At 32.9% G+C, this 14,301-nt stretch overlaps 2 protein-coding genes across 3 annotated transcripts in view; both read right to left on the bottom strand.

The window, feature by feature from the left end:
* The window catches only part of LOC126900455 (uncharacterized), an 11,676-nt gene extending 7,576 nt beyond the window's left edge, over window positions 1-4,100 (bottom strand). Inside the window, exons 1-3 of one of the 2 annotated variants that reach the window (XR_007702864.1) lie at window positions 3,786-4,100; window positions 3,563-3,714; window positions 2,145-2,177 (exon numbers count right to left, since the gene is read on the bottom strand). Coding sequence is in view for 1 of the 2 variants with exons in the window: in XM_050676170.1 (XP_050532127.1) it covers window positions 2,145-2,177; window positions 3,067-3,162 (129 nt within the window). In the remaining variant the exon portion in view is untranslated. Of the gene's footprint in view, window positions 1-2,144; window positions 2,178-3,066; window positions 3,242-3,562; window positions 3,715-3,785 lie in introns of those variants that run through there. The other variant, XM_050676170.1, reaches the window with a different exon arrangement.
* A 749-nt stretch (window positions 4,101-4,849) lies between these two features.
* Window positions 4,850-8,839, bottom strand: LOC126902180 (uncharacterized). Its single transcript, XM_050679206.1, has 3 exons — window positions 8,066-8,839; window positions 5,726-5,919; window positions 4,850-5,012 (listed from the first exon to the last, which is right to left on the bottom strand). The coding sequence occupies exons 1-3, from the start codon at window positions 8,837-8,839 to the stop codon at window positions 4,850-4,852; spliced, it is 1,131 nt and encodes a 376-aa protein (XP_050535163.1).
* Between the last annotated feature and the right edge of the window lie 5,462 nt (window positions 8,840-14,301).

The following is a 14,301-nucleotide window of genomic DNA, read 5'->3' on the forward strand; positions in this document are numbered from 1 at the left end:
TTTTTTTTATAAATATTACAATTGAAAAAATTATTTTATATAATATATCATTTTTGAAAATACAGCTCTTGGAGTTTTAACAAAAATGAAGTTTTTTTTCTGATATTCGTATCATATTATAAGTTTAATTGGAATATGTTAAGGTGATACCGATTATTTGTGATATCTCATCTCTTAGCTACAGCTCTTTGAATTGGAAAGAAAATTGAATTTTGTAAAATTATTATACAGCGATATTGTTTATTGCTATAATAAATTGTAATATGTGATAAAAATTAAGATAAAACAAACGTATTTTAATGGACATAATCCACTTAATTATGTCCGTTGAATAGTTATGAGTAGTGAGTGGATTTATAAATTTTTAGATATTTTTATTAACTAAACAGCTCAACAGGAGTAAAAATTTTCGACAATTTTTAAATTACTGAGTAATATAGGTTGACAACGTGATATGTGGCTGAGGTAAATACAGTACCGTGTCAATATAACTGAATAATTTGCACTTAAAAACATATTTTGACACATATTTTATTAGTTTTTAAAGGAAAATTTTGCAGAATGTTAGGTGTTTTAAGCGTTTTTTTTTAATAAATCATGTTTTACATTGCAAAACCCTGTGGTTCAACATTTTGATATATTTTTTTTTTTTGAGAAATACATACTTTTTGTTATGACGGCAGAGCTACATCTAGGGAGACACAGGGTTCAAGTGCCCCGGGTGGCAGATTTAAGGGTGACACTGGAGAAAACATTATCCAGCTATCTAGCAATATAAATTATAGAGTTGAAGGCTTTTTATTTGCTTATTCAAATCGTTTTTGATTAGCAAAAAATAAGTCATTGGAAGCAGCGAAATTGAGTACCCCTGGTGGCACAATTTCTACATGCAGCTTTTAGTGACGCATCTTTTTTTTTTTGGAAATAATTATCTCTATTATTTCTTGAAATATTCAAATTGTTTATTAAAAAAGCCATTTCAATAGTTGACTATAAAAATATTTCTTTCTTTCTTCTTTTTAAGAGGAAGAAATGAACCCGAATTAAATCAACTAAGAAAAATCGAGTTATATGGTTTTGGCAATGATACAACGATATGCATCATATTTTAAAGTTATTAAAAACTAAAAATCAGTTTATTATTTATGAGATATTATAAATTATTTTTTGTTATAAAAATACTTTTTATTTGTAACAATTATTTACATTTCCAATAATTATCGAGAAAATGTCTTTAACTTGAAACACTTAAAGTGACGCTATCAACCATTGGATTTTGGCCAATTTATGTGTATACATTTTGTGACATCATAATTTTTCAAATTATTTTTATTTTTATTACCATTGTTGCAATAATTCTTTGTTGTTATTTACAAGTTTTAAGATAATCAGTTTGTTTAACTTTATTACAGTCTAGGTACCGAGTGTTTTTTTAGTCAAAAACAATTTTTTTTTGTTCCAACAGTACAAAAAAAGTATTAATACAATAAAACTTCTGAAAAAAATTTAAATGAAGCATCATATCAATTGGTCAGTCCACTTTTTTAAAATCTATTTCCTTTGACCCTTAAATAAAGATTTCGTTTTTTAAATTTTCAGTTTTCTCGTAGCAATTCAAGGGGTAGATAGAATTAAAATTTGATAAATATGTCCATAATGCTACATGATGATTCAGATGTGTTTTCAAAAGCCTAGGTCAATCAGAAGATTAACATACTATTGGAAATATAACGGGTAGTAGTTTTGTGAAATCAAACAGTGTTATCTGTTTTAACTTCTTTTTATTTATTAAAGCTTAGGACAATAGTGTTGTAAAAAATATAAGAATAAAAAAAACAATTTTAATTTAAATTTCTAAAATATTTTGAAATGTATAAAATTTTTATGTTTTCTATTTGACGCTGTAAAACGTTTGTCTATACTCATTGCAGAAGGATAGAAGTAACACATTCTTCATGGTAGTGTTAGTCTTAACAGTGGTTCAAATAAGTTTTTAAAAAAGAATGAAACAAAAATATTAAGTGAATTAAAAATTATAGGATTTGTAAGAACATTCGTCATACAAGTGTCTCACACTTGCATATAACATGCTCTTAAATATGCAGTGTATATTTACACAAAAGTTTTATAAAAAATATACTTACGTTTGAAATGGGCGAAAGTAGTCTTGAACTTTTCTTTAACATAAATTATATTTTATTAAATAAACTAGAATAGTACAAAAAATTATGTAAATGTAATGAGATTGTAATAGAAGCTGAATTGCTGCTATACAATTGGAGTGCTGTTAGTAAGTTTTCTTGTCGTTAAAAACAGTTTCAAAGTGTTTAATTTATTGTGGTAAATATTAGATGCGAGCACTTAAAACACGATACTCGTAAATTTATTAATGTGTACGAATTATAAACATACTTTATAAATTATATAATACGTATTTTTAGTTATTCAATTTGTCTTTAAGTATAATACTAAATTTATATTTACGGAAAATTTGACTAGTCCATTAGAAAATCTATTTGCTTATTACATTTTGATTAAAAAATGTAGTCATGATATATAAATGAAACAGAAATAGCTGACAACTCTTTTAAATAATTTTTTAGTAATTATATGAATAGAATTCTTTATGGTATTTTTTAATTTTATATATTTATTGAATTTTATATGGCAACATACATATGTAACTATCTAATAACATGAAACAAGATCTAATTAGGAAAATAACTGGTCAAAATCAATTTTTGAAAATGTACTTCAGAAGTTATTAACATTTTAAAATATAGATTGAAGGTAGAACGCGGCAGAGTAATGCGTAATAATAAAAATAACATAACCCACACATTATCTCCACTCAATATTTTAAAATAGTTACAATTTTGAAATAATAGGTCAAAAAATGTCATTGACCAATCTTTTTCTTAATTTGATTATTTTATAAACTAGACAAATATACAGATTGTTCAGTAAGTAAAGAAACAGGTAAACTGTTACAAACAATGAGAACAATAAATATCCGTTTCCTTAGATCTGTTTTATACTATATAATTCTTAATCATTGCAATTTACCTTAGTTGTATCATTTTTGCTATCGCTTGCGACCACATAATTTAGTATAATGTATAATAGAAAATAAAACATTACAAAAAATTTATGTGACATCATCGTTAAGTTTTTAATAATTTTAATTAAGATGTTTTTTCTTTACTTCTCAGAAATTGTACGTGTAATGACGTTTGTATTAAATAAAAAATTTATTAGTATTGGATAATGCTAATAGAATACATTTTATATACACATGAAAATAATAACAAAACGATAGAAAAATATAAAAAATGGTGGAACATATAGTTTTGTTATTTGTATTTTGATAATTTATCATTATACATGTAGAAGTATAACATATGTATAAATATATGTACATGTATATATTTTTCAGTGGCGGCTCGTGCTAATAAAATGTAAAAAGACATTTAATTGCAATTTTATTTTTTAGTAATCATTATATATATATTGTTTTTTTTTATGGATAAATGAAGGATTTTAATGTTTTCTAATGTATTACCTTCTGATTTTTAAATTTGCAATTTTTTAGGAGATTTCTCCTTTTACGGTGAACGAGAAAAATTTTTTCTCAAATTTTTGAGGATAATGTTTTGACAAGATACGATTTGTGAACTTTTGATGTATCGTTGAAAGAAATCGGTTCGGTGAGAGCTGAGAAAAATAATGACAGACACAAAAAAAAAATAAATAGTAAAAAAAACACAGCATAGTAAAATTAATACCTTCTCAGCTTTGCATCGAAGCTAAAACACAATACACATATTATTATTTAAAAATTCGCAGTAGAAAATAGAAATGTAAACAATAATAATAACGATTATACTATTAGAACAACCGATAACGACAAGCAGTTAATTCTAAAAATAAATTATTAATATAGTAACATTCTAATATTTTACGTCATGGACGACGCTGCCGGTTGTCCAAACACTACTCGTGTTTACATGCATACCTGGTGAGGGAAACCACTTTAATGTTCGCACATGACAAATGTATTATAACTATTTTACTATTTAAAAATGTAGAATTAAAAATATACAATTAATTTTCTTCTTTATATGTTTAGAGTAGCAAATAATACATTGATTTCCATCATAAAATATTTTATGATGGAAATCAATGCATTTTTTATTTTAGAAACAGGGGACTAGTGGTTGGTGCAAGCCACCAATAACTATTCCTAAGACAATTCTAAAAATCTTAAGACACCAAATTACGATCAGACATAACCAGACTCATGGATCGTGTACCAAGACTGTAAGTAATTTATACATATATATATATTCGTGTAATTATTAGCGGTGGTTTCAGAACGTTAAAAATGATTACAGACAATAAGCTGTATGATTCAGCCCATGCCCTATGGAGGCTTTCGGTAGTAAAACGGAATAGACCCTATGACCGACCTAGACTCATTGTCGGACACCGGTAATACGAGGTGTGTATATGAAGGTATCCAGAAGAGCTGTATAATAAGCACAACGACTTTCCGTTTTTGCCTTGTAAAAACGTTTTGACGGGTTCCAAAGAGACCAAACTTTAATATCCAAACAGCGATACGTGGTACATTATGTTAACTTGAAACAGGCGTTCGCACATGGACTGCAGGTCGATAAAGTAAATTCTTATGATAATCTAAAGCTATTAGAGATAATATTAATATTATTCACAGGTGCACCGTGTTTTGGAATATCAACAATGTGCTTCGTTGTGGTGTTTAAATACTTTTGACTTCCTTTTTTCAGCGTTTTTTCTTTATTTAAATACACACTGGTTTTGACAAGGATTATTTTGATGCGTGCAAATCTGATACTGAATAAACACCGGTGTTTTTTGAAAACAGTAAATCCACAAGATCTATAGTTAATGCATCGCCTGTTGGCGCATCATCGTCGCAGTTTCGACGGCTAATCGGTGAGATGAGCGGGCTTTTCCTTGCTGCTGGCTGTCTATTACAGGACAATGGTTGTTAGGATTATCTGCCAAAGGGTCATGTTTCATGACCGTAACATGTAGCTTCAACTGACGCTTTCCTTTGGCCGCAAACACTCCCTCGGCTTATCTTTTAGCTAGTTGCATGGAGCCCAGATTCATAGGGGCAAAGTTAGCGTGAAATTTTTTATCAGCACTGGATAAGGGATGTGCGCGGTAATACACCCAATCCTCTTCCTCAAAGCGTTTGCAGTTATTTTCACGGAACAAATTGTGACCAGCGTCGTTTTTACCGAAAAATGACCTGAAATTTTGAGAGGGTCGTCCTCCTCCCAGAAATTTTAATTTTCCCACTTAAGATAACGTAGTTTTCGGTTATCAAACCGGAGTTCTGGTCATTCTTCGGGGAAAATTGTTGTTTATTCGGTAACAATTAGTTGTAATTCTTTTTCTGTCTGGATATTTCTACTTGTTTCGGGTTTTTACCCGTAGAAATAATTTCCAGCAGCCAATCGCCGGGGACTTTGGCTTCTTGTCCGGTAAGTTTCTTTCTAACTTGAATGTCTGATACCTCTATAGCAGTTGGTCTGATATTTCCGACGGAACGACAATAATCTTTCCGTCCGTTCCGTTATTTACCGGGCCTTTAAGCAAAATACCATCTTGCAAGTAGTATTCTCGATGTAAGTGCCGGTAAATTGGTTTGTCACTCCGGAGCTTCCGGACATACTGGGCAAAAGTTGCATCTTCGGATTGCCAGGTTTTAATGTCGGAAAGAGCTACAATCTCCGGATAAGTTTTTGCTCTTTTACCGTTCTTGGCTGAGCTAAAAGAGTCACTTTTACCTTGCGGATATGTTCTTTCTGACTTTTTCTCGGATAACTCGTTTAAGCTTGGGTTCTGGTCGGACGCTGAACGATTACCCTGTACGTCAGTCAACATTTCTCTAGTAAATAAGTTTACGGCTCCGACCCGGAGGTTATAAAGCGAATCTATGTCAGATTTCCTTCTTCTCATTTCCCGTCCTTGCCGTGTTGCTCTCCGAGCAATTCGCCAACCAGTGCCCAGTCCTATTGCAGTCTTGCATCATACTGCTCCGGACGGATTTTATCCGATTAAACAACCTCTATCTCTGGTGACGGTTTCTTATTTGCACATTTGAAGCTATTCTCTTCCGGGAATACTTCTTTTCTTTTCTTTTCTTCGGGCTGCTGTTCCAGAGAAAATTACACTACGTTCAATTCGCTAGCCAGCTCTAGCAGATCTTCCATTGACCTAGGGCATCTCACTCTTGTGTGGACCCGGTATTCTTTGCTTATGAGCCTATGATTAGGTCAACCAGCTAGTACATAGTGAGCCTTGAGTCGAGTCGACGGGCTAGCTGGCTTTTCTACATTACGAACTCACCTAGAAATTGTCGTTCACCTTGCTGAGAACTATGAAGAATCATTGCGTACTTGGATAAGTATAGCAATGCTATTGAACCTACTCAAAAATTGTTGCCGAAACACTAACCATTTGCACATAGAAGATAAGTCGCCGGGAAAAAATTTTTATTTGAACTTATAATGCATATCATTAAATTTATTTTAGCTCGGAGTATTTCCGAAACATTTTCAAAACTTAAGTTGAAAAAGTTAAATTTTTGCACAGAAGTTGCTATTTTAAATCCCCCCTTTGGGCAGATAAAGTGTGTGATTTTCAAAAAAATGTACACTAAATAAAAGGAAAATATCTAAGATTTCAATATAAAAAAGAATTATTTTTATTTGTTTACTTTTCAATAAGTTATGGCAATTTTTAGAAAAAAAAATGTCGAAATTTAACGATTTTAAAAATCGTAATTTTTTGGAGGATTTTCATTATTAATGGGGAACGAAGGCAAAATTTTCTTTTTTTGAGGCTAATGTCTTCTACTAGGTACGATTTGTGATCTTTTGACGTATCGTTGAAAAAAATCAGTCCAGTGATAGCTGAGTAAAATAGTGACATACATAAAAAAAAATAATAAACACATCATGGTAAAATTAATACCTTCTCAGATTCGCATCAAAGCTAAAAGATCTACTTTCTACATACATTTTTAAGTTTTGCCCCCCCTCCCAATATATAAAGGGAATTGATCCAATTAAAAAAATGAAGTATGTCGAATGAAATATATAAATATATAGTACTTATCATAAAAAAATTGTAATAATAAATTTTAGTTTTTTTAGTTTTAGTTATTATTGAGGTGGACATAATGCCCATGCACTCAGACCTGTTGGTCCATTGTGCGCACCTCATACCGAATTGTCTCGATTCGGTTTACCCACCTAAGTGTTATCACCAAAGTGTTACATTACCAACCATAAAGTCACCTCTAAAGATGACCAAAGAGTCCTGTCTTTCTGGCGAAATTAAGTATCTCTCTGGGTTTTAGGTTTTTAATATCCTCTTTTTCAGGAAATGGTTTATTCAAGTAGTTTGATCTTAGTGTGGACAAGGCTTCACATTCGTACATGATGTGAAATGAGTCTTCCTCTTCTACTCCACACTTCCTGCACAATGGTGATTCTGATACCCCCATTGCGTTAAGATGCTTAAGCAGGTGACCATGTCCTGTCAGTAGACCAGTCAGGGTGCTTATTTGATGTCTAGTCATGCTATTAAGATCACCCAGCAATAAACCAGGGGTCTTGATAAACATTTTAGATTGTCTAGGTACTACCAAGTACTTCCAGATTTTCCTGTGTTGTTCTCTGCACCAATTCTTGGGTAACGCTTTGAGCGATTGCTCAGTGAGCCCTACCACTGGTTCTGGTCCAACATAGGTGTTCTCTGCTCCTTTCCTGGCTAGAAAGTCAGCATTCTCATTTCCAGTGACACCGTTGTGTCCCGGTACCCACGCTAGTGTAACTTTGTTGAACCTCGATAGTGATTCTAAAGTTTCCCTGCATTCGAGGACCAGCTTTGAATTCACCTGATCGTTACAGAGTGCTTTCAAAGCCGCTTGACTATCACTTAAGATAGTTATCTTCCTATTTTTGTATACCAGCAGGTTCTGAGCCCCTACCAGTATCGCCATCACCTCTGCTTGGAAAACAGAGGGTGTTGTGCCCAATGACATACTGACATTTATTCGTGGCTTTAAGCCCCAAATTCCAGCACCTACCTTTCCTGATTTTTTGGATCCATCTGTATATATCACAAATCCTCCTTTGTCAGTCAGGTGGTTAATATTCCATTCTATACGTGTAGTGATCTCCACTTTGTAGGGAATGTTATTCTTAAGAACCGGTTTGATATAGTCCAAGGGGTATTCTAAAAAGCCCTTGTCTATCTCTTTTAGTATTTTACCATGTTCTGTTGTATCACTCTCCAAAGTCCACATACCTAAGTTGTGGAATCTTAGTGCTGTAGCTTTGGCGTGAGCTTTCACCTCTAGATGCAGAGGAGGCAATCCAATTAGTGCCTCTAATGCGACCGTTGGTGTAGTTCTTAATGCTCCAGTGATGGCAATAGCAGCCATTCTCTGTATGCGACTAAGTTCTTTCCTAGCTGTAATGAGTGCTGTTCTGGTCCACCAGACTAGGGCACCGTACAATATCATAGGTTTAATCACTGACGTGTACAACCAATACATAACTCTTGGTTTAAGACCCCATGTCTTTCCCAAGGCTCTGCTGCAAGTCCACAATGTGGTCATTGCTTTTTTGATTCTTGACTCAACATGTGATTTCCATTTTAGCTTACTATCCAAGATAATACCTAAGTATTTTACTTCTGATTTTAAGCTAATTTCTTGTCCATTCAGAGTAAGAGTGTCCAGGCTGTCCAGTCCCACTCTCCTTCTAGTGAACATAACAACCTCTGCTTTATTTGGATTAACAGATAGACCGTACTTACTACACCATATCTGTATAGTGTTAAGTCTCTGTTGTGCTAAGTCAATAATAGTGTCTGGGAATTTACCCACCACTGCTATAACCAAGTCATCCGCATAGGGTAATAATAAATTAATTTTATTTATTTTTATATAAGATAGTGACACCTTCTTTAGGTTAGCACTCAGTCATGGCTCTCCCAGTATCAGCCGTTCACTATTAATATGGCAATCGGTGATCATCACACGTTTCCCCTGACACTAAGTTAAGGTGACCATTACCTGTTAGCTGTTGCTGATGTGTTAATGTTACATATGTCCATCAAACTAAATAAACACCCATAGCTGTTGTCCAACTTAAAAGATAGCCCTAATTCGCATTCCAAATACAATCAAGTACTACCATAGTTCCATTCCAAAAACTGCCTATTGACAAGCTTAATTTGCGGAGTCAGTAGAATAATTAGATTAGTACTTAATTTTAATAAATAAATGTATTAAACGACTTAATTGAGGTTTTGACCGATATTCTATATAATGAATTTAAAATAAAACAAAATGAATCACAAAATTAAAATTTTACACAAATACTAAGTACGTAAGGTTTTGTCAGTGATTTGGAGTTTCGAAATCCAACTGGTTATCCGCGGTGGTGGTGGCACACGTTTTAAGATTGGTTGGTTTAGACCAAAGTGTTAAATCAACATATTCTATTGAAATTGACCTAGGATAAAATCAATATTGTAATGCTCTTAAACGCTGTAATATTCTAGCCAATATAATTTACCTAGCGCAAACAATGCTCTATATTGTTTTACGCTCCAACACTAATCACTTGCATTTTGCAGTTTTTTCTCGAAGAAATTATTTCCAGCTGAAACATATTATAGTATGTAAAACCGCAGTTGCATGCGACTTATTTGACTTGGTTAGGTTTATACAACTTATATCTCGAGCAACACCCGGTGTATGTGATATTAAAAGTATCTTGTTCTCTAATCTCGGGGTTGTTGGGTTAATTGGTATGCCTCACGTTAGGCGCCAGTTAACACGGCCACCGGATTTTGACAGCTTCATTAGACCATTGGGCATTTATTATTCAGATTCTGATACACTTTCATATTTATAATGTGGGTTTAATGTATGTTACGAGTAGTTAAGTGATATTTAGTTAAACCTAAAAATAATGAAATCAAAAACTGAAATTTCCTACTTTCAAAATGAGGGATTTTCCGGTACCCCACTTCAAATTTAGGTCAATAAGCCTTGTAAAAGTTTTAGTGTCATTGGATTGGATTAGATAGAATAGGTGTGTGGATGCCTAATTGTATGTTATATGTCTCAATTACAAAGCAGTAGCTTGTTTGGGTCTACGACTAGTAAGCAAATCTTAAATATTNTACAAAGCAGTAGATTGTTTGGGTCTACGACTAGTAAGCAAATCTTAAATATTAGTTACATAATTTTAATACTTAATTTTATAAAAAAATATTGTTCTATATAAGTTGTAAAGCTAATATTATTTATCTCTTGAACAAAGATGTCTTAAAGTATTTTTTTCACGTTAGCAAAATGATAAATTTTATAGATGATATTATATATTAGAAATTATTTAGATTTAAATTTCAATTCCACTTATCGATTTTACAAATTTGCAATTTTAGTATTGATAAAATAAATTGATTAATGAATTTCCGATTTATATTTTAGTAATAATATTGATATAATTTTTTTCGAATATAGTAAAGTGACTTTCGTGGTTACTTTTAAGAACAAATATTTTTTGTTTTGTTGTTATGAATTACTTGTAATAAAATTTTATTTTGGATGATATTTAATAATATTATATTTTCTCTGTGAATAGGGGATAAGAATACTTCCACGGCTCCTTTGCCAGTCGCAAAAAGCGCTAATGAGGTTGCATTAAGTCGATAGCCGGCGTAAAATTTTTGTCAAAAAGTATGAGGAGTACTAAACAAAACTTAGGCGGATCTTGGATGTACGCGACCTTTTAAATAAAATCTTATGAGAAGGAAATATCTCAAATGAATGGAGTAATAGTATAATGGTGCCGATATTTAAAGGTAAAAGAGACATACAGAAGTGTGGACATTATAGAGGCATAAAGCTTATGTGTCATAGTATGAAAATTTGGGAAAAGGTAATAGATAAGAGAATAAGAAATGAGAAATCGGTATCTAAAAACAAGTTTGGATTTATACCTGGTAAATCAATAATGGAGCCTGACACGGCCTGTAATAGCGCACTATTCATTTAATGTGAATTAGCACGTTATCCGGTCGTGATTATCAGCTGTCCACCGTCACACTCGTTAGTGTTGACGATAATATTATGTTTGTCTTGTCCGGCGGTCGGTAGATAGGATGAGTCAGGAGGATTTAGCACCGCGAGACACGTCGGAAACTATGTAAACTAGTTCACCTGTGACTGACATTCACCGCGCGTGCCGCCGACAGGGTGAATAGTGTGGGAGGAGTAACAGAAGTTTTTAGGATAAAAGTAGCAGTGCACCAAGATTCTACTTTAAGGCCTTATTAATTGTGATTGTGCCAACATGAAATATCAAATAATATTTTTATCTTTATCCAAAGACCCTTATAATATGTGGTCTATTTCTTTTCAATCACCTGAAGGATGATCTAGGTTAGATGTGACAATACTATACATTTATGCACAATAAGTTANAAGGACGATCTAGGTTAGATGCGACAATACTATACATTTATGCACAATAAGTTATGTTAATGTCCTACACTCCGATGACCCGCACTGTGTTAAGATCAGACTGGCTAATCGACAAGCAGAGAGACACTTTAGAGAACGCTTATAATTAGTTGGAATCTTGACTACAATTCTATTGTGCTAGTACTCTGTTCAGCCAGATTGTGGTGCTTCAATAAGTAATAGAACATAATGCAATCTAATTATGTATTTTTAAGTGTATGTATATATAAAAAATAAATAAATATCAATATTTTATACGTGAATATTTGTATCACCAAAAGTATTAGACTAAAAATAAAATGTATAATATTACTTGTAAATCCCAGCGATTATAAATGGAATATAAAAATTGTGTAGATTTGATATAGATTTGTAACCATGAGCAAACCATACACTCACTCACATTCAATTTGTGTGTCTTGATTGAAAACTCTAGAGACACGCGTCGTAATTATAACTGAGAGAGAGTTTTTGGGGGGAAATGACTCTTTTATAGCCCGCAAAACTGGTTTAGCGATTTCTGGTGAGATTCTTGAAATATTTTTTTTTTTGTATTTGATTGGTCAATGTGATAATCTTTTAAGTGAACGTTTTCTGGAATGTGTAGGAGGGTGGTTAAATCTCGTCTAAGGGTATTATTTTTTTATTCATCTTATCCACGAGGTAACAGTGATTTGTTTATATGTTTTTATTAAGTATATGTATTATTTACTACATTTATTAAAATGTATACTACACAGATCTTGAAGAAAAGGATTTAAGAATAAGTAAGAGTAAAACAAAGTATGTAGAGTACGAGTTTGATAAAGGAGAACACGACGTAGGTGAAATGAGAAGTTCAGTGACAATAAGTGAGGACGTCATAGAAAAGGTGGTAAGATTTAAGTATTTAGGTTCAGTTGTGCAAAAGACCACGAGGGTGTAAGATACAGGATTAAGTCTGGTCTATTGTGCGATAAAAGAATTTCTAAGACGCTGAAAGGTAAATTCTATAAGATTGTAGTGAGACCAGCTATGATGTATGGATCAGAGTGTTGGGCGTCTGATAAAGTCGGGGATTGACGGCCGATTAATGTACCGGAAATCGTGTGAAAAAAAGAGGCATGGATTCGGATTAGAACTCGCCACCCAATGCATGTCTTACATCCACGACATTACCACCGTTTTTTTGCACAACTGATCCGAAATACTTAATACTTATAGTTCAGATACCGATACACTTTCATACAAGTTGATAACGTGATGTGCGCCCGAAGAAAACACGGTACAGTGTCACATATTTTTGGATAATTGTACACAATTACAACGTTTTTATTTTAAAATTTATATATAGTGTAGTGTTTTGGTGTTTATATTTATTACAAAATACTACAATTAAAATTTATAATAATTAATACTTTTTAATAATGAAAAATAATTTTATACGTACATAAAAAAAAGAGTACAAATAAAAAGTGTCACTGGATTGACGAACAGCGCGAGAATAGAGAAAATACANATTTATTATAGTTAAAATAATTATAATTTATAATTGTAAAACAATATAACAAATTTTTTTTAATAAACATCTCTAACATAAAGATCATCTATATAACATCTATCTATAGATTGTGTAATATAAAAACATTTTTCATTTTTCATATCAAGATTTTCTACTTCAGGCCACTTTGGATGGTATAATGTCCAATAAAATATAGAGTTATGATTTAAACCAGTTTGACGCGGTCGCATTGCACTTCCGGCTTTACCGCTGGATGGCGACTGCGACACAGCTGCCTCTCCTCGTCCGACAGGTCGCGCGACGCCGAGTGACCGCGGGTGACGAGAACCGGTCCAGGCCGCCGATCACTATCAAGTCTGACTTACTACTATTCATATCATCATATTGTTTGTTTTTGGACATTTTGTTACTTCCTTTTGGAATTGATATTGTCATTTAAATTCTTATGTATAATTAGTTGAAATATATTACAAAGTAAAAGTTTAATAACGGTGTTATTCAATATTAAACTATCACCTAACCACAACATTGGCGCAGTCGGAATATTTTTTTTTGCAAACTAAGAAGTTATTAAGGTAAGTGCTAAATAATTAAAGCAATTATTATTTGTAGCACCCTTAACAAAATATTTGCAAAATAGAGAACCTACAGCTTTAACTGGCTAAAAGCGTAGTAAGTCCCAGAAAAAGAAATTTTTAAGACTTAATTAGCCATAAGCTTATTAATTTTTGGGGTTAAGGTGTATATAAGCTATATAGTTAGAGATAGACTTATTATACAGGAGAATTTCCTAACGTGGTTTGTGCTAAAAATATCTTATAGACAAGTCCACTTCCCGATCACGTGATCAGCGCATTAGCTTATCCCCATTGACCTACTTATCTGTTATTATTAGAATATCAGCACTCAATATGTCAGGTAAGAGCATACTTGAGCTGACGATAAGAGAGTTGCAAGGGGAGCTGTCACGACGGGGTCTCGCTACTGGGGGTTCTAAAGCCGACCTTATGGTTCGGCTGGAAGACTTTCTAAGCCAGGAGGAGGGGGTTAACGCGGCAAGCGTCAAATTTCACCCCGAAAAACCAAGTAATCCTCCACCCCAAGATGACGATATCCCTAACGGGAGGCCCGGGCAACCGGAAGATGACGATCGCCGTTCCGAAGACGACCGAGACAGCTGGTCACTGTCATATGA

Source organism: Daktulosphaira vitifoliae, unplaced genomic scaffold (assembly GCF_025091365.1).
Source record: "Daktulosphaira vitifoliae isolate Bord-2020 unplaced genomic scaffold, ASM2509136v1 Scaffold_3, whole genome shotgun sequence".
In the NCBI taxonomy this organism is placed as follows: domain Eukaryota; kingdom Metazoa; phylum Arthropoda; class Insecta; order Hemiptera; family Phylloxeridae; genus Daktulosphaira; species Daktulosphaira vitifoliae.